At 40.4% G+C, this 19993-nt stretch overlaps 4 protein-coding genes across 6 annotated transcripts; 2 read left to right on the top strand and 2 right to left on the bottom strand.

Moving 5' to 3' along the window:
* Positions 1–28: 28 nt before the first annotated feature.
* LOC126922490 (UBX domain-containing protein 4) lies at positions 29–2557 on the bottom strand. Of its 3 annotated transcripts, none has more exons than XM_050735066.1 (7): positions 2162–2557; positions 1832–1966; positions 1347–1759; positions 1000–1275; positions 593–919; positions 274–506; positions 29–190 (listed from the first exon to the last, which is right to left on the bottom strand). In XM_050735066.1, exons 1-7 carry the CDS (start codon positions 2241–2243, stop codon positions 64–66), a joined length of 1593 nt encoding a protein of 530 aa, XP_050591023.1. In that variant the 5' UTR covers positions 2244–2557; the 3' UTR covers positions 29–63. The 3 variants fall into 3 exon arrangements, with proteins under 3 accessions (XP_050591023.1, XP_050591024.1, XP_050591022.1); XM_050735067.1 differs by having other exon boundaries at positions 29–187; XM_050735065.1 differs by having other exon boundaries at positions 29–199; positions 2162–2556.
* Positions 2558–2625: 68 nt separating this feature from the next.
* Positions 2626–7665, top strand: LOC126922499 (39S ribosomal protein L10, mitochondrial). Its single transcript, XM_050735085.1, is given in 4 exon segments — positions 2626–2795; positions 6816–7322; positions 7383–7585; positions 7587–7665. Coding segments are annotated over 4 exon segments (759 nt in total). The 5' UTR covers positions 2626–2773; the 3' UTR covers positions 7614–7665.
* On the top strand, positions 2849–6552 carry LOC126922488 (partitioning defective 3 homolog). The gene has a single exon (XM_050735061.1). It carries the CDS (start codon positions 3354–3356, stop codon positions 6237–6239), a length of 2886 nt encoding a protein of 961 aa, XP_050591018.1. The 5' UTR covers positions 2849–3353; the 3' UTR covers positions 6240–6552.
* Positions 7666–7726: 61 nt separating the features above from the next.
* On the bottom strand, positions 7727–14376 carry LOC126922486 (uncharacterized). The gene is made up of 9 exons (XM_050735060.1): positions 10179–14376; positions 9799–10040; positions 9527–9704; positions 9283–9425; positions 9019–9203; positions 8837–8948; positions 8584–8766; positions 8240–8482; positions 7727–8129 (listed from the first exon to the last, which is right to left on the bottom strand). Exons 1-9 carry the CDS (start codon positions 13273–13275, stop codon positions 8049–8051), a joined length of 4464 nt encoding a protein of 1487 aa, XP_050591017.1. The 5' UTR covers positions 13276–14376; the 3' UTR covers positions 7727–8048.
* Between the last annotated feature and the right edge of the window lie 5617 nt (positions 14377–19993).

Here is a 19993-nt window from a genome sequence, read left to right as displayed (position 1 = left end):
ATCTAAAATTCTGATTAGTGAAACAAAGTAAAGCTCATTAGAACTTTATTGATTTATAATAATCTACATTTGTTGCGTTGAATTACCGTTCCATGTATTATTCTCATCATTATCATCCCCACCTGATTGTAGTCTATGTACATTTCCTTCAGTTTTGATGGTTGTACTTCCTTGATTACCCAAATATCTTCTAACCAAACTAAATGTCATAAATCGTTATCGCCTATATTTGTATTTCATTTACATAAATATCCTCATAAACGTGAAACCTACCCTGATGAACTGGCAACATTCTGAAGATTTTTAACTGTACCAGCTGCTTTGTCTTCTGAATCGTTATTTCCAGAAGAGTTATTTGGTTGTTTCGGTGTATTATTGCGTGTACCTCCGGTAAAATATCCTATCACATAGTAGTACACAGCTGTGAAAATTGAAAAAGTGGACCAAACGAACCGTGGTAAAATACCAATATCTTGTGTAGATGTCACAGTTGTTGTAACGGTCGACTGAAATAATAAATCGACAATAATAAAGCATCTCACGAATACGATGAAGAACATGAATATTTTATCGAAGTATAAACTGAAATTACATTTTTCAAAGGCAGGATTAGGATAACTGCTGTAGGAACCAGTTGCAATTCTAAAAGAGTTTTACCGTCATCTTCATGCATTAATTCCCGCCTTGGAAAGGAGGTAGACATCGCAAATTGGTCGAATGGTAAATTAATATTCTCAACAACATAATTACGCAAATCACGCAAAGTACTTGATGGTTCAAACTGCGCGATATAAGGACTGCCAGATGGCAATCGGAATTGTATTCTACTGACAGTTGGCATAGATATCGGTGGTTCAGATGGTTCTGAGTTGTTACATTGTTGTTGACTTTGTTGCTGTCCTTGTTGTTGTCCTTGTTGCTACATTTGACAAGGATACATTTTTTCTATATATAAGAAAATTAATTTTATGAGCCCCTTACGGAAAAGAACATACAAACCTGCTGCATTGCTAATTCTTTTTGTTTCCTCTCTAATTTATCCTGAGCAATTTGTTGCAAAACTTTCTCCCGAGCTGCTGCGTCAGCAGCTTTCTCTCTCATTCTCTCTTCGTAAGCTTGTTTCATTTCTAGATCCTGCTGTTTTTGCCGCATTTTTTGTACGTCACGACCGATTTTACGACGTTCTATTTCACTTTGTCTACTTTTCCTTTCCTCCTCTTCTATACGCTGTTTTCTTTGTAATTCTATTAGCTGCTGTGCTTTCTTTATTTTTTCCTAAAGATATACAATATTTTAATTTTTTTTTATCATAATGCTTTAAATAAAAAATCTTTATGTAACCATACTTCTGGTGTTAGTTCTTTAGTAGGTGTCTCCTTTGTTTCATTGACTGGTTCTGATGGCTCGCTAGTTTTTAAGCTTGTGGATGGTTCTTCCTTAATATCGTTCTTAATTACATTCTTATCCTTATCCTCTGATGTAGCTTGAGTTAATGGTACTTCTCTGCTTGATTTTGGTATGTTATCGTTATTTTTATCTACGTCAATTTTCATATTAGCATTAGTGGCACCACTGGCCACAGTAGCTTTTTGTTCTGCATCTATCAGATTGACAGATGCGTTTTTATTTTTTCCTACTTTTGTTAAAACTAAGTCAATTTTAGTAGCTAAATCAGCTGCTGTTGTGGTGCCAGCAATAATTTCCAAAGGTGCACCATTTTCACCAATGAAGAATAGGGATGGTACAGGTACCAATTGATCTGTTGAAAAATGCTTAGGAAAATACAGAATTTTGTTGAAATTTGAACTTGAAATATTTTATCAAAGGATACAAATCTGAGCAAAGAATCTGTAGGTTTCAGATCCACTTTCCAATCGAATTGCTACAAAATCTTCCTGTTCCAAGCGGCAAGAAACTTCTGTAGCATTGATTGCTTCGGCAACTTGTGCAGATGTGTCATCTTTACCTGTAAATAGATGACAAGGCTATTTGTCATATAACATTCATGATACAAACAAAACATAATTATTATAATAGGATTTTGAAAATAAAAGATAATCTGTAAGTATGTTGCTAATTAAATGAAATGAAAAACAATTTAGGCGAAAAACAAGTAATAACGGATTAAATAATACCTTAACCTAACATTACAAATATATACCTTCGATGAAAACGACAAAAATTGCTTTCCTTGATTTTGATGTTGCCACTGCTTCATTGATGCTACCTTTAAACCACTTCATGTTTTTTGCAAATTAAGGATACTCGTGTTCTATTGTGTTATCAGTTGATAATGACGTAATGAAAAAGTGAGTTCAATCACTAGAAATTTTCTATAGAACTTGACGTTTCAAAAACTACGTAAGGTTTGGTTAGGTAACTATTGAATTGTATTAATGAATTGGTCCATTGCATTGAGCATAATTGTCCGTTTGTCTTTATATTAATTCAGTAAGGTATATATAAATAGCTGTAACCACAATCTTGTGTGAATATGCAAAAATAAGTCTTGTGAAATGCAAGTCAGTGTCACGTAACGCTATTGTAGACAAGTTATTCGCAAATTGAAGGTAAGCTTATTGTTAAATCGATGAAAATACAGTCGATTGTAACACAGCCTTTAAGTTTAAAGGTTAAACAAGAACCAGTGGACATGAACCATTGTAGTGTGACCAGTGTATAAATAAGGATGCGAGTTAATGTGTGAAAAAGATATAAAATTTATGTATGAACCATTTTGTTGCCTTTGTCTCGAGAATAATACAATTAAGTAATGGCTCATTTCATGAAGAAAGGTAAGTATTGATGCCATTTTTTCCTTATTATGGTTAAGACGAATGTGGAAACTGGAAGCGGTACGGGTTATTTTGTTGGCCACACTGTTTGTATCGCCATGTTTCTTACTTTCCGTTGGTTTGCCAGAAGGAATAGTGGAATAAAATGTGGTAATGGCGAGTGCGTCTGTTCCGCATATTTGATGTTGTGATAAAGTTGGGCGTACGCGTCCGCCTTATCAGTCGTGACAATTTTTTTTTCTTTCGAGTATGTCTACTTAATTTACGTGTATATACGTAGGTTTTAAAGAAATATAACCGGCAATAAAAAGAAAGAAGTGTCCAGTGTGTGATGTCGGTGATTCATTATCGGAATATGGAAGTACACGACAGATAATAGAAGATAATCATATTATACGAAATAAAATTTATAATTTTATATATTTCACAACACGTGCACTTCATCCATCATATTCGACTTCTAAACCCTTAAAGAGAATTTTAAGTATACTATTGTATTAGAAATAATCAATACGTGCCCGTAAACGTATAACAAGATAATATGAAATCGGAACGAGCATGAAGGTAACTGTGTGTTTCGACAACGTTAGAGTGGTGGTTCCTTGTGGAGATGGAACCCTACTGGTTAAAGATTTAATGCATGAGGCTACTTTAAGATATAAAAAGGCAACTGGAAAAAATGATAGTGCATTAACTATAAATAGTTTGTCCTCCTTAACTGGAGGTGGTCTCCTGGATCCAGATGATAGGTTATGTGATGTAGCTGATGACAGAGAACAGATTGTTGCTCATTTTGTTAATTCTGACGTTACGCATGCTGGTGGTGATGGGGCAAGTTCAGTTGGCACAAATAGCCCAGACTTTTTTCATCCAGATAGTAAAGAACCACCTTATACAATTGATGCACATTCCTCCATTTCTGTAAGCGGTATTAAAAGGGAAAGCACCAAAAGATTGTCAATGCATGCATTGTCAACCAGAGAACCTTGTTTAACCACATATTCTGCTCAGTCCCTTCCCAGAGATTCTCGGCGTAGAGAGCCACTGGGACAAGATGCCAAAGTGTCATTTAATTATGCAAATGCTAATATAGAACCAGGAGATCAAGGAGAAATTAGAGAAATTGTGATAAAGAATGAAGCAGGGTCACTGGGGCTTCATGTGGTGCCATGTTATGATTTGTTGGGTAATGATCAAGGGCTTAGAGTCGAAGGTATTGAGCCTAATGGCAGAATTGCTAGAGATGGGCAAATTGACCTGCATGATAAGATCATTAAAATAAATGGACACAATCTATTGCATATACCATTTTTTAAAGTGCAAGAGATCTTTCGTACCTGTATGTCAGAACCATGTTTGCAAATTTCCATAGTAAAACATAAGAAGCCGCAAGAAAAATCATTGCATAAAAATCATGGCAATACTAGTGGAGGGTCAGAAAAGGAAATTGATGATAATGTTAAAAGACTTCAATGCAGTAATTACAATTTGCTGCAGACAGCTAACACCCGTAAGATTGGACGTATGATAGAGATAGAATTAACGAAAGGCAGCAATGGTCTTGGATTTAGTGTCACAACACGTGACAATCCTGCAGGAGGTCATTGTCCAATATATATTAAAAATATATTATCAAAAGGTGCTGCAGTTGAAGATGGCAGATTAAGATCTGGGGATAGGCTGTTGGAAGTAAATAATAAAGAAATGACTGGTAAAAGTCAAGCAGAAGTGGTTTCACTTCTCAGAAGTATTCTACCTGGTGGGAAGGTAAGGATGGTGGTATCGCGCCAGGAAGAAATTTCCTCTAGTATTCCAGACTCTCATTCTCATGGTACTTCCACGAGTCAAGCCTTAGAAGCTACAGATAATTCAAAATATTGGAATGCATTAAATACATCGCCGAAGAAAAAGAATACCGAAGTGCAAGATAAACTTAATACCCATAACTATGATAAGTGCACTTTTAAACCAGTGAAGTCTACATCAGAAGATATTGTTTTATCACCACGTAAAAATCGCATGATTTTAACTTTAGACATACCGGTACATGATTCAGAGAAAGCAGGACTAGGTGTTAGTGTTAAGGGAAAGACTACTAACACAGATGAAAACACTAACATGGATCTAGGAATTTTTATTAAAAGTGTCCTTCATGGGGGTGCAGCCTCAAGGGATGGGAGGTTGAGGACCAATGATCAATTGCTCAATGTTAATGGGGTATCATTATTAGGATTATCAAATTCAGATGCAATGGAGACACTGAGAAGAGCGATGCTCAATACAAACAGTTCTGTAACTGGGGTGATCACTCTTACAATAGCCAGGAGGATATCTTCGTACGATGGAAATGATAAAAATTTATCAGAGAATTTGTCTTCTCATTGTAAACTGGAGTCAGCTAATAGTATATATATTTCTGATTCTACGAAAGGCAATGAAGGCAGAGTAAAAGAAAAGAACAATTTGAATTCCCAGTCAGACATCTTGGACAACGGCGGATTATTGTCTTGTGTGACCGCCTCTCCATGGAATCCAGTTATCGATAGATTAACCGAACAATATAATAAGAATAGTTTAAGGAACGAAAGTTACTGCATCGCTACCAATAAAACGTGGATAGAATCTGCTAGTAACGTGAAGAAGATTACGATAGGACAGCGCGACGATCGCGCGGAACCAGTATTGTTAGAAGACTCCAATGAGCCACAGTGCAATGAAGCTAAACGAAACACAGACGATAAAGATAGTCAGTATTCCGGAGATCCAACGTACGATAGTCAATTATCCTTGGAAGAATTTAATTCCTCTTCCAATAAGTTTTCGCGCGACGCTTTAGGTAGACAGAGTATGTCGGAGAAGCGACATGCCGCCTTAGATGCCAAGAACACAGATACTTATAAGAGAAATAAAAAATTACGGGAAGGGCGCGAAAATAAGAATCAGGAGCAGACCAATCAGAAACATTCGAATCAATCGGTTGAGTCAGAGGATCCAACTAGACGAGGGTGCAAATCGGACATTTACGATAAGAATAAAAATAAAGGCACTACTGACGGTAGAACGGCCAGTGAGAGTAGTATGAAACGATACGAAAAGTCCGTGGATCCTGCTCAGTCAGAATACGTATACACTATACCTGGATGTAATAATAAATATACGTCACCGAGGAAACATTGGCTTGTCGATGATGTACATGGCGAGATAAGGAGTAGCAATAATTTTAAAGACGATTGCAAGGGTTTTCCAAATAGTCGGGGGGATGTGAAACAAGCATCTCTCAATTCAGCTTTAGATGATCGATATAAGCGTTTGCGAAAGAAAGGTGGCATACGTTCGATGCTTCGATTAGGAAAGAATAGGAAATCGCTCAATTTCGGTGATAGTATAGAAGCTCGTCACGAATCCAGTAATTATTGCAGTGGAACGATTAATTATATCGCATAATATACAAAAGGGAATTTATAACGTAGATACGGAATTCAAGATATACATAAACATACTTGTGCATAACACCTAGAAAACACATATTATACACGAAATATACACATCTTAACACTCATTGCACGTGCGCTCGTACATGTACTTACACACATATATATTATGTACTTAAATATGTATGATTTGTTCCAAAGTGCCTTATATCATTGCAAAAAAAAAAAATTTATTCTGTATATATACTTATATAATTTTTGTATTTGTCTTTAATTCGTACCGATCATGTATCTATTTTTAAAATAAAACTATGCACGTAATATAAGCAATGTGTAAATTGAATAACCGATAATTTGACGAAACGGAAATTATTATTGATATTAAGTAGACTCGTAAAATATATTCGATTATAAATTTTATAACGCTAAAATTTTCTTGCAAATTTTAATTTATATCCAAGAGAAGCAACGTTCGATACAAACAGCATGTTGCCAAACTTGGGTGAGTTATGGTATGGTACATTAATTAAATAGATGGCACAGGAATTTATCTTCATTACAAGTACAATATATGTTTCTTCTGTTCTAGCACTTCAGTTAACTCCGAATCAATTACTATACCAACAGAAGCGTTACAGGGGAAAGATAAACATTAAAAAGCCGAAAATATATTTTAAGAAAAGAGTATTGAACAATCTTTTGACGCCGTTCTTTGATAATCCCAACAAAGATAAAACTCTGGAACAATTTTGTATAGAGTCACAAAAGGTACAAGTCGAGAAACAGTTGGGCCCTTACGATCAAATAATAGCGAGGGAAGTTCGTAATTGGTTTGACAATTCTAAAATGATTGGTTGCTTGCACGTAAACAGTATGAAGCAGCTGGATGTATTCGACGTTCAAGTTGCACTTTTCAGGGAAAATATGCACTACAAGCGTTATGGGACTCATATTGTAAACCATGTCATTAAGGATACACATTACGAGGCCCTTGCCCCGTTAGTTAGCAGGTATACTTCGTTTGTGTTCAGTCCTGAAATAAACATGACTGCTTTACAAAAGATTATCAAGAAAAGCAAGAAAATGTTCATATTAGGTACGTAATATGGAAATATGATTGCAGAGCGATTTTATTAGTCAGTTGATATTTTTGCAGGGGGAATATTGGAAGGACAAGTCTTGAACTACGATGATTTTCTGAAATACGGAGAAATGGATATTGTAACGGCGCAGCTGAGTTTGGTTCAAGTATTACAGAATGCAGGAGGCCTTAACCTGAATCGACAACTCACACATCATCAGACGACGCTTGTAACACGACTGGAACAGATCGGTACAAATGAGACAAGCTCCAACGATAAGAAATGAACAATCGGTGCCTGTATAATTGCAAAGCTACCTGTATCTATAATTTATTATATGTTTATGATGCACACGAAGCATTAAGTAAAGTACAAGTTATTTTCCCGTGCCCTTTATCACTACAAAAAATAAGAGAGATTGTTGGAAACTGAGGTGTCTACCTCTTTATTACTTCTTATTACTTCCAGTTCCATGAAGGACGGTTCCGCGATAAGGTTAATCGTTGAGCAAGCAGCGTGTGTGTGACATATACGCACGTAACTTATCAGTACCAGATTTATCGGTTATCAAACTCGTTATTAAATACATATCAACCCATTTGACTAGTGGTTTGCCCCGATACAATAACTTCGACAATAGTATAAAAATATTTTGGTTAATGGTGCACTGCAGTCCCTTTATTTCATTATATGCACCGTTGTTTGTACGTTGTTGCAGCAATTGTATCTTCTGATGGTTCTCAGTGACAGTAATTGCAACGAGGATGACACTTGACTCCATTTTCTCCGCATCTACAGCCTCCGGACGTGTCCCCCTTTCCCTGCGAACCGCCGAAATACGATCAATATTAAAACAAAACAATCGAGTCGTAATTGCATATATTAATATTTCAATATCGAATGATGACATTGTCACGTATCGACTACTCACTCCTGGACCCCAACGCGGGCCTCTTGTTACCCAGCATATTTCGGTCTTGCACATTGAGCAGCGTAACCAATCACAACCCCATTTCTTCATCAGAACAACCGCACACGTGGGACACGCGAGTGCTTCACCTCTGTCCACCATTTCCTCGAGCATTTCCGCAGTTCTTCGCGATTCTTGATCCGTTTCTTTTGATAATCTCAATTCTTGCTGATACTGCTTGCAGTTTTTACCAGTATGAATGGCCTATGGAGAAAAGATTTCTTTCTAATTTGTTTTAATGCAATATAGTATTTGAATTCCACTTTTCATGAACGAAGTATAATTATTAAATTTTGTTTCCCGACCTGACATGTGAGACAATTGTTTGCGCCGCATACAGGGCATAGGAAGTTGTTCACATCGTCGTCGTAGATGCACCAACCAGGACAGTCAGGAGTTTTACAGTGGAACGCGTTATTTCCAGCATTATTCTCCGCTTGAGCGATTGATTTGGCTAAATGTTGCTGATAGACTTCTGGTTCAACGAGCTAAATAATCGTATCGTATTAAATCTTTTCTAAGTACTTATTTTTACCAAAATTTTAATGGTTAACTTACAGCTTTAATTTCACGTTCTTGGAGAGTAGACTCACAGGTGTATTGTGAGTCTCTGTAAGGACATTTCACTTCGGCTTCTTCGCAGTATCGAATCGTATTAACAATACATGACCTAGGAAAAATTACTTGCCGATAATGTGTTATAACTTTATTTCAAATTTAATCAGAAGTTAATAGTATACCTGCAGAACATATGTAAACAATCCCTCAAAATCACTCCTTCACGAGGACCGTATGTAACGAAGCATACGGGACATTCGATCGGTTCGGAGTTCGGTATGACGTCACAGTTTTCCAAAGAAATTAATTCCTCGTATCTATCCATCTTCACTTCCACTGGCGTATTCTGTCCCCTCTCCTCTGTCCCCTGCAATTTTTTTTTTATACTTTATAGGAAAGATTTCTATATAAAAAAGGTAAACAAATTTCTAGAAATTGTTTAGTACCTGAGGTTCTTTGACTTCTTCGGGATCTTCTTCCACAATTTGTAACACTTCAGCAGATGTACTTGTATCATCGTTTATCACATTTGATACTTCTTCTGCAGCATTATCTTTCTCCACTCGTACCATATTTTCAGGTCTTAACTCTGTAAGCAATTAATTATTAAATATTCCATTATACATTTATTAGTTCGCTTATTGTTATTACTATTTATTTTATTAGCTTACCTATTATTATTATCATTACCTGGAGCCACGAGGTACAAAAATACCGGAGAGCCATTTACGGCTTGTAATTCGTTTAGAGTCGCCTCATCGCGATCCGCTAAATTTTTACCAATGATCCATCGTTGCACGTTCGTCGGTATCTCGAATTCGGTATGTATCTTTGCTTTCAACTCGGCCACCGTCATTCTGCTGGGCAGCTGTTATTATATTTGGGCTTAGTACAGCATTTAATATCGTCATATGGATTGGCAAACCTCGGCCATCTTGATTTGAGTAGGTAACGCTATTTACCTGAAGTGGTATCGGTCCCTGGTGGGCAAGCTTGTCCTCAATGTACATATTGACTTTAATCAACTGATCTTTGAGACGAGCTGATCGTTGCCGAATCACGGAACAATGGATCTTAAGCCGTGCTAGTTCCTTTGCTAAACCAGCTGCTTGTTGGTGATGACCAGATGCAATAGCCGCCTCTAGCTTTCTGAGTAATCGGTTTATGGCCAGCGTGTTCATATTCTTTTCCGCTGAATTGTCATCTGTCGCGAACAGAGAGAAAGCACAAGCGTTAAAATGGTAGCAGGGAAAAACGCGTGACATTAAGCAATAAATTTGGACGAATGATTCATTCAGAAAATCCCGCAACTATCTAGGACAATCAACTAAATCAAAGTTACCTTCTTCACTACCTTCGAACGTATCTTCCTTCGCAATGAATTTTCGTTCAATTACGGGCGGTGTTTTCGGCATTTCACTGGTATTATCAATTTTCGTAACGATATTTCGCTCGGAACCAGTATGTTTGGGCGAGGGAGTAACACGTGCATTCGCGTAGATCGATTGCTCGATCACATTGGCGTAAGTGTTTTCGTTGAACGCGGGTGTTCTCGTCGTTTTTGTTGCTTCTATTTCAGCAAAATCTCGTGGTCGTATGAGCTGGAACGTATTTTTCACCAATCCTGAACCACCTAAATTCTTCCCGGATGTTTTGTATAGGACGTTTTCTTGTTTCCAACCCGAGGTGGACGGTTGTTCCGCGGATGTAGAAGGCTGATTCAATCTTCGTATATTTCCACTAGTTTGTACGGAACACGATACCTTCTGTTTGTCGGGCTCGTAATCATTTTGCAGCGCTATATTCTCGACCTTCGTTACAGCGGAAACGAAATACGTAGTCTTGCTAGGGCCAGCCGCTACCTCTTTTTCCGGAGCCAGTTTCTCAGTCACGTCGGTGTTACGTGTCACAATCTTGCCCGGCTTCGAACGCTTTGGTAACGAGTGTTTCATTTCCTTCAACATCTCCTTTAAATCCGTTGTAATTGGATCCTCGATGGTGTTCAATAACGGTGACCTGGTCTTAGTCGATTTCGTTTTCGCGTTCGGTTCGGTCGGACGAAAGGTATCCTCGACGGCTATCGATTTTTCTGGCAGTATGCCGCTCTTTGTCTTGGCGTCTTTCTCCGCCTCGACCAGGATATCGAGCACTTTAGTTACCTTACTTGATATTCCGGCTTCTTCCTCGTGAACTTTACTTCTCTGATTAGTGGCTGTCGCGTTTGTGCGGGTCGCCCTACGATCAATAAGCTCCAACTCTTTCATACGCAATTGCTTGTCGATCTCGTCGAATATATCCGAGAATTCTTTTTGAACACCATCGATACGTTGTCTGTCCAGCTTCTTTGGTTCTTCAAAGATGTTCAAAGTTGTGTGTTCCTTAGCTTCCACGGAGCTACGAGGAAACAAGGGTCTTCGTTGGCCCTCGTTACTCGCTTTTGTTTCCTTTTCCTTCTTTTCACTGGAGACTTCCTGTCTGGATCTAATTTTTTCCTCCATTACGGACATCGTGCTATCCTTCTGAGCGACCTGATCGTTCATTCTATTTGCAGCCAGTTGACTCTGCAAGAACGATATTCTGTTGGAAGTTTCACTGACTAGTCGATCGCCCTGTTCCTTGATCGAACTACCCTTTGCTCCCGAAACTTTCTCACCTATTTCCGTATTCTCTGACCGATTTCTAGATGTCTTTTGTTGCGGTGGAAAGTATCTAGATATATCTTTCTCGATGTGACTAGCCTGTCCGCTTGCAGACTGAACCGAAAATCTCGGATGATCCTTCCAATCATTAGCATGCTCGAAGGCCTTCGCATTTCTCACCACGTCTCGTTCAAACTTCGCCGGCTGCTGATCCCTGGCGTTCCTTGCGAAGAAATTGGCATTCACCGTGACCTTGGTTATGTTACTGATGGCGTTGAACTTGGAAATCAGAGCTCGCGTGCCACGTCTGGGCGACGAACTTTCCATTGCCGACGTGACGATGTCTTGAACGAGTTCCTCGTTCATATCGTTCCTTTTTTCGAAAGCATCTACGAATTTCGAAGATTTCAATAGCATCGAGGCTCTCGCTCGTGCTTGTTCTTCTTGTACGATCGCTGCGGCTTCTTTGTCAAGTTCGCTGATGTTCGTTAAAATCGACAGGCCGGATCTTCGTTTTGCTTCCTTCTTCCTGTCCTCCGTTTGTCCGCCACGATGGAAGAAGCTCCGCCTAGACAAAGACGCGTCCACGGAGTAGCTCGTGGAAGAAGCCGTGTTCGTGGCAGCACATTCTTCTTTTATTTCGATCGTCGAGCTTGTTGGCCCCCGGAGGACATCGCCCCTCCTGGACGCTCCGGAATCCCGAGAATGTTCGAAGACGCTCCGTTTATACCAAGGTCGTGGCATGGCGGTGCTCAGAGTCCCAATACCGGGCGCCGCAGTCTGGTTTTCTTGAAGAACAGCGATGTCCGACGAACTGGCACTCGTGTCCTTCGTGTTCTTCTCCTTCGTACTTCGTTTCAATTCCCTTTTCGGCATTAGAACGCCTCCTTGAAGGACTAGCGTGTCGTTGCTCAAAGTTTGCGCGTCTTCGGTGTCTGCTGGTTTTTCTACGTCCATTCCGCCATCGGTAATCTGATTCTCGCACTTTTTCTCAGGCGAATTACTATCGACGATCTTCTCCGGTGGTTTCGGCGCGCGTCGCTTTCGCCTGCTGCTGTTCCTCGATGTTTCGCGTGCATCTACCTCTATTGCTTTGATCGAAGTCACTGGAGGATTCGGTGCGCGTCGTTTCCCCTTCACGTGTACCCTTCTACGGGTGGAGCTTACGCTATAATGATTTTTTCGATCGTCTAGCCTTCTTAACGATTCCAACAATCGTCGATCGGGAAGCGGTAAATTTCCGCAAGAATTAAAGGTAGTCGACGGCTGTAGCGAGTATCTCGCGGTTATGTCTCTTCTATGAGAATGAGCGTTCGTAGGTAGCGTGCAGGCAACATCCGCTAACTCGTTCTCTTTGTTGCCAACTGCAACCTTCGAAGCTCCAGCCGCGAAGGGGCCAACTTCGGCCGCTTGCTCTAGTATGTCTAACGATAATCCATTGTAACTGCTCAAGGTGCCAGTGTGAAAGGCGAAACTACGAACCGTGGTGGTACTATAAAACGTGTCTACGCTTTCCGCGCTCGACGATACGCTTCGTTGCCGGCCGTTTTCATTATCTCCGTATTTATCGATGGTTTTTCGCCTTTTGTCCACCGTTGATTCGCGATTACCGGACCGTTTGAACCACTTGAACAGGGAGAATCTCGCGTTGCCACGTCCTGCCTCGTGAATGTTACGCGACTCGTGGTCTACGGACGCTTCCGTCGCGACGACATCCGACGTTCTTCCTTCCCGTTCGCTGATCCGTACGCCATTGGAGAATGTATTCGCCTCGATGCTGCATGCGGCTCGCTGTACCATTCTTACTCACCGCATATTCCCTCTCGCAGCCAGCTCCGCCCCACTGCTCATCCACTGCTCCGCATAGTTCTTTATTTAGAATCACTCGAATGTGGTTTTAACTTCCTTCCAGTTCGTCTCTATAGGTAAAGCCAAACTCGTGGAACCTTCGAAGAATCTTCCGTTCTCATCCGACACAGCACACCTCTCGATTTCGCGTTACAACCAGTACGTTCTCTTTTGGTTTTAATTGAACCTGTCTTCTGATTCTCTGTATATCCGATTCTCTAGTCTCTCGATGTTTTTTCGCCTATCCGCCAACGCGAAGCGAAAGGGAAATTCAACAGACAACGACGGTTGCCGGGTATGGACGCAAACTTGCGCGGAACATCGTGTTCCGATCGAGTTACGCGTTTCCCCGGCGTGTACGTGCGAGGAATGTATCGCGGAACGGTAAATCGACTGACGAATTTCGCTGCGAAACCGTCGGGGACGCTGCCGAACACGCACGACAAAGATACTCTCACTCTTCACTATTAATAGACGGGCCTTCTCCTGCCGTGGGTTATTTTCAAGTCCACTCTTGCTGTCTGCGCGCTCGCTGTCCGAAATCAAAACAGAGAAATACGGCCGTACGCGCGCGCTTTTTAACCACGAACACCAACCTTTCGTTCATGAGTATTCTTACGATTCGTAGAAACGATTCTTTTTTACGGTATTTCAATTGACAATCTTACTTTAGATTTCAAGAGAATAGAATGTGAAACCGGTGTATCTATGAGATATCCAAGTATTATATTATCTTTTGAGAAGTTGATCGAACGAACGTAGTTTTACGATTGGATGTAGATTTTTGTCATATGTCTGTTCTCTGACATAAAGACGACATATCCTAAAATAGGGGTATAATATATATGACGAACGAAGCAGGTACTTAATAGGCCATGCGCCGGATTTATATACAAACAGCTTAAACCATCCGATCTACACCGTCGCGGAGATTTGTATCACGGTATATGCAAACTCTGCTCTCGCCCACGGTATTATTTTGGGATTTGACTAATCCCGTGAGAGGGCATGGACCAGCATGGTGATGATCAGCGTCTCGCTTTTGAGTTAGCCGATACCAACTCACGAACGAATAAGTGTCGTCTTTTTGAAAAATATCCAAACTCACGTACACGTCATTCGATATTCGATGTCACGTTCATATACATACACATATAAGACACGAAACATGTTGGACCAAATATGAAGCTGCAGAGTTCCTTTACGATTCGTCAGTCTCGTATTTTGTTTGCCATCCACCAAAAATAACATAACGTCCGGTTTCCCGTAATATTTCTTATTACCAACTCCAAAAACAAACGATACCTCGGTCTACATTTTCTTCTGTTAAACGATATAGTTCCAAATAAACTTCTGGTTTAGATCATTCTGACGCTTCGACTCTCTGCTGATAATCTCCTGTTATAAGATCGCTATAACAGTTTTCCGCTTTCCTTCTTTTGCCGTTAGTTTTCCCATAAACGCGATTAATGCAACAGTAAGAAGTTTCGCCAGGGATGGTAGAGTGTCGTTCCTGGGTACTCGCTGTTAATGAAATTTTTCGGTGATAACATGATTTTCAAAGAGGTGTCCCGTTTGGAAATCAACCAAGCAAATATTTTTAATTACAATTACCGAGTAGGAAGAAAGACATCAGCGAGAGCTAACCTTTAGCGGCTTTTAGCCTCGGGAACCAACCTAAGTATGTTTGCTCAAGAGTTTATAACGCGACAGGTATCTCGAAAGCCAAAGCGGTTTCTCTGGAAGACATAACACGCGCGGTCATGATTCTACAGACGCACTCGCGTGCATCTACGCTACGCTCGCACAAACGGTGATGAAACACAATATCAGGGTACAGTGAAAAGGATTCGTCCATGGAAAAAGGGACGATGCTCTTCGTACAAAACGCCAGATGTTCCTATATTTTATTTAATTACTCGACAATATTCAAAGTTGCAACGCCGGCTATCCGCATTCCCGCTTCCCGTTAAGAGGTTTCATTTAAAGGAACCACAAGATACATGATCTTTTTTTTTGATACTCCTTGCACGCCTTTGAAATAAGACCACTGTTAAATAACCCCGTGCGCGCGGCAACCAGCAGTATTCTCGCACGACCATACTCGCATCTTCACGGCGCGTTTAAATTGACCTATAGAGAGTTCCCTCTTATCTTTGCTCCTCGCACACCATCCCCATGATCGTCTATCATTCACAGTAGTCGATAACAATAGTATGTAGGTTGGCGATAGAATATCGAATATGCGTTATAGTTATGCGTTTTTGATACGACCCCTCATCCCCAATTCCCTCATCTGCTCCAAACTGTGACATTCTCACTGAAAATTATCATTCGTTCTCGATTTCGTTCGATTATTACGAGCAATGAGACGGCGAATAGCGAACGACGTCGCCAAATAAAGTCTCCGAAAAGGCATCCTGAAGTGCTCCACGCGATGGAACTTAGACACGCTCACAACTTACTTCTCGTATACGTTCATGAACGAACGACGCCACGATGCTAACGTGTGCGTGGTCTTAGCTCACTTTTATTGTCGGAAGCCGAACTGGAGCGCAAGAGTCTACTACTACCCCCGTATACCCTCTTCTCGCTCTCCACTTCTCTCTTTTCTCCTTCTTTCTTCCTCTTATTCAGGAGTTTATTTCGCGAATCCACCCACCGCCCCGGCTTGGCTCGAACCCTGGTTCCACGGTACGTAGCAACGCCATATCGTGTCCTGAATACAAATCGCGATGTTTCCTTTCGCGAGTTTCCCGAAGACTTTCAGGACGCGATCATTACCATTAATGAAGAAGTCAACGATGCATCGGGCTCTTCTCGCTGTCTCTCTTACCGTTCCGTTCGAGTACCAAGCCCTTAGGAAGTACTTGTGGTTGTACCTTCGATCCTTTCCATGGTTTCTTTCTCGTGTTTCTTCATAGTCAAGTTCTCTTTCTTTCGCATAACTCAACCAGCAAAACGGCGAAGATGGGGATGGAGGAGAAGTTTCGTGGCCGATCGTAATACATGATTATTCCCTCCGGTATCGGGGCACCGGGTATATCCGCGATTTACAATTTTTATGCCAGATTCCCAGCAGAGCGCCACAAGTCGCGGCCAGCCACGATGTGTCGTTGAACTTTCAAAAGGTCGGTGCTGCGGCGCCATGCCATTGCTTAAAATTTAGTTACCCGTTGGATACGGGCGATGATGTTTTATTCAGCTGTACGTGCTGGGCCAACGTCGTGCTTACCCGGGGAACAGGGATACAAATTAATCGTGATCCAGGACAATTTTTGCTCCCTTCTCTCTCGACTTTCCTCGCCCTTTACTAGGCGAAAAGTTTTCCGCCATGTAAAACGGGATGTCGATCGCCGGCGACGACGTCGCTTCATTTAGACGACGCTTCTTGTTTTGACCTCTTGAATGAAGATTAAAGCGGAAATACTCGATGATATCGAAAGTTTTTTATATTAAAAGATGCTCTTTTTAAATGGACGACTACCTTAGAATGATTTAGAACACGCTACAGCGCAATAAAATGAAAGTAATTATAAGTAATAAAAAGGAAAGGATCGTATTATTCAGACATGCGCCTCTACCACAATAAGTTTCAAAATATATTGATTGGCTAATTATATTTTTAGTTGGTGATATATTTTTCTTAATATCCACGGTAATTTGATCGTATGCATATTTTGTGAAATTTTCCTTTCTATCGTTGCATTAGAATATAGAGCATTAGTTCTACGTGAAGTTCTTTCTGCACGAGATGTGCAAACGAACGCGGCCGTCGATGATTCTGAATTCTCGAATTGTTTGATAAGAGATAGCGAACGTTCGATATGGAAATTTTATCACATTGGCGCCTGCTCTGGAACTTATTGTGGAAAAGGCGTGCGTCTGAACAGTTCGATCTTTTTCTACTTTTATTCTATCACGCTATAACGTACACATAGGACTGTCGCCCATTTAACAGCACATGAACGGCATCAGATCAATATCGGCGTATTTATATTCTCTATTTGGAAGCTAGATTAATGCAGGTCGATTTTTTTTTCAAAAGCGAGCCATATACGTTATTGCCTTTTTTTATTTTATCAGAATAGTAGGGATCTTTTTACGTTATGTTACAAATACAGAAGATTGATTTGCGTAATATTTAAATATAATGTTACCACTTGATGTTTTAGATTCTAAATAGATTGATTCAATTATACTTAAAAAAAATAAAAAAAAAGAAAAACAAGAAGTATTCGATATTAAAGAATAACTAGTTTGGTTACTAATCTCATATTTTACACTTCGTAACATTCATGTCATTTTCCAAACATCGTTTTATGTATGCTTTATCATTACAATTATTGTGAGTTTCTAAAACTTGTAGTAGCGCGCTTCGAGTTCAATGGATTTCGGTAACAACGTTATTACTGCGTCATAACGATATTTCCTGAAGTACATAGCCGCAGAGGAGCGGAAAAGGGAGGTTGGGAGCCTTGTACTTCGCACGATCTGTTCATCTTAACCCAGGAAACAGAAGGACCCGTGATACGTGAGGGAAAGTACTTCTTAGACGGACTTCGACTTGTGTGTTGGCCCTTTCGAACCCTTTGGCTATCTCCTTAGTTACACCGTTGTTCCGTACGTGAGCAAGATAGTTAGATTGTCTTCTCGAAGTTATCCACTGTTCGTGAAATTAGACTCCCGGCTTCTCTCCTCTCCATGTCCATACGTACGGCAAGCTGTGAACGTGTTTCTGTAATATCCGCAGTTGTTCGCTGATGAACACACGCTGGCTGGCGTGTTAGCCAGGCCGAGGATTCACGAAATAATCGCTGATACGCGCGTGCCAAATTACATTGCCGCGTAAATTTGTTTCGCGATGCTGCGAAATAAATTATGTATCGGCCGACGCACCCTCTTTATACCAACGCGAAATTCGATTTCTCTGTCGTTTTAACGTTGTCACATTCGGCCGGCAACCAATTACCCTTTTGATAAGCATAATATTAAAAGCAGGCTTAAACACAGCCAAATAGAGATCGATAGATGAATTCCCATCAAGATAATCTTCATTGTATAAATTCGATGTCGTTGTTGAAATTCTATGATTCTATTAAATTCCTTTCGTTCTTTCTCGATCGTTAACAAATCGGACAACCTCTGTTCGCAAATGTCTTCGGATCCTCGTTCGATAGAAATTTCGATGGATCTTATAAAATTTTTACGTCACGAGTAACGCATCGCCTTAATCTTTCGTGCGATATTCCGAATGCTTTTTCCACCACAATATTGATAGCTCCGATCAGCTATGAAATTGGTTCGCGGTAAATCTTCCACTTCAATCTCGTGGCATGGTTTAATGCGTTTTACGCTCCGCGCCTGCGGATCACCGAACTAGTCCTCCCGAATAGTATTAACTGAAACGCATACGATCAGCAGACGGCCGAATGGTCATTTATCAGAAACGGTAGCAGATCGATCCTGATAATCGTGCAAGCGATCCAAGAGTTAGAGGAGTTGGAATCCCTCCTACGAGTGGCCGATTTAGAGAACGTAATCACCCTTATCTTCGTTGTTCGTTCTATTTACCGATGAAAACAGGTCGGCTGCCTATTATCCCGATGTTTGTTACCAGTAACAACGATTCTCCACACGTCACGGATAATAATCAGGGATGAAGCACGCGTGTTACGTTCATGCATCATCATCCACATCAGGGCAATCTACCAGGGGTGATCGATTCGTTGCTATTCGTCTGTCATCAAATTAATTGTTATCCCGGGTATTTGGTAAAATGCGGTCCTTCGTTGAATCGTCGATAGAACACACAGGTTTGTCGTCGAACGTGCGTTTGTTTCCAATACATCCATCCTGAAAGGTGAACGATTATTAATAACACGCGGTTATATTTGCTATATATTAATTAGCACGAAGAGAATGAATGACATATTCAATGAGTTCGAGCGTGTTGTTCCGTTAAAAGCGTGGGGACTTGATAAAAGTTAATAATTGAAATGATTTCTGTTCACACCATCGAGTGTAATCGAAAAGAAACATTGTGAAATTTCATTAAATACAATTACATATCTACTGTTAAAAATGTAGTATATTTTTGGCGATCGTGCGTAAATGTATTTGTATCCAGCAGAAATTGATGTACAGGCACAAACATGCACTGGTAGCCGTGTCAGTCTGTACTAGAAACAGATCGTTTTGCATATGAAATGCCGTAGTCGTTCGCAAATGATTATTAGAAACGGGTACAGGACAGCCGTTACATGGCAATGTCCCTTCCAGCACTTCTGGCATGAAATAATTGTATCCCGTTGCGGTGATCGAACCGAATTAATCAACGTGAATGGACGTGGTAGATTCAATTAAGCTCCTCCGTTTGTCCTTCCCCCGAGATCCACCCGCGGTACTTTTTACCACGCAGATACGGTCGTTCGCTTTCCAATACCGTCAGCCGCTTTATACATTTATCTTTTTATCGTTTTTGTACCCATTAATTGCAACTTGTCTTGTTATACAGTGAACTTAAGTTTTTATCCGTAGCTTTTGCTTCGAAACCGAAGCTTTATACTTCTTCCAAAAATATTCGTTCGGATCTATTTTAATTGAAACACGATGTATATTTCTAGATTTGCTAACGACGTACTGCTATTTCGACAACGTTTCAACGATT

This window comes from Bombus affinis, chromosome 12, assembly GCF_024516045.1.
Source record: "Bombus affinis isolate iyBomAffi1 chromosome 12, iyBomAffi1.2, whole genome shotgun sequence".
NCBI classification, from domain to species: Eukaryota; Metazoa; Arthropoda; class Insecta; order Hymenoptera; family Apidae; genus Bombus; species Bombus affinis.
This window is presented reverse-complemented; position numbering and strand designations above follow the sequence as displayed.